Source organism: Carlito syrichta, unplaced genomic scaffold, assembly GCF_000164805.1.
Source record: "Carlito syrichta isolate Samal-C Ts95f unplaced genomic scaffold, Tarsius_syrichta-2.0.1 Scaffold313017, whole genome shotgun sequence".
Classification (NCBI taxonomy): Eukaryota; Metazoa; Chordata; class Mammalia; order Primates; family Tarsiidae; genus Carlito; species Carlito syrichta.
The window spans coordinates 427,364-427,833 of NW_007257113.1; the positions used below are offsets into that span (position 1 = coordinate 427,364).

General features: G+C 72.6%; 1 protein-coding gene across 1 annotated transcript in view; it reads right to left on the minus strand.

Annotated features, from left to right (window-relative positions):
- The window catches only part of DLL1 (delta like canonical Notch ligand 1), an 8,018-nt gene extending 7,804 nt beyond the window's left edge, over window positions 1-214 (minus strand). Inside the window, exon 1 of the mRNA XM_008070122.1 lies at window positions 16-214. Coding sequence (XP_008068313.1) covers window positions 16-214 — 199 coding nt within the window. The remainder of the gene's footprint in view (window positions 1-15) is intronic.
- Between the last annotated feature and the right edge of the window lie 256 nt (window positions 215-470).

Below are 470 nucleotides of genomic sequence, written 5' to 3' on the forward strand. Positions count from 1 at the left end.
AGGCCCGGCGCGCACGCGGCGGTGCCGGCGCCCTTGGGGTTCGCTTTCCGGGTCGCAGTTTGCCAGGCCGGTCCAGCGCTCCGCCCTCCACCGCGCGCCCCTGTCCCGCGCCCAGGTTCCCTGCCCGACCCGTCGGGCTTCGGGCTCCCCCAACACCCACCTGACACAGCAGCGCCGACACCACCGTGAGAGCCAGCGCGCACCGACGGCCCATGGTGGACTCGCCGGCTCTTCCGGAGCTCCCCCCCCGGGTCTCTCGTCTCAAGCGGCAGGGGACGCCGGCGGGTGGAAACGCACCGCGGGGCCGCCGGCTGGTTGACCCGGGCTTCTTTCAGAAGAGCCCGTTTCTGGTCCTCTGCGATGCCGGGCCCTTTATATCCGCCCCGGGTGGCCGAAGGCCGCTCTGGGGATGCCCGGGGGAAAAGGCTGGAGGTGGCCGCTGCAGCGGCAACTTTCGGTTTTCCCCCTCC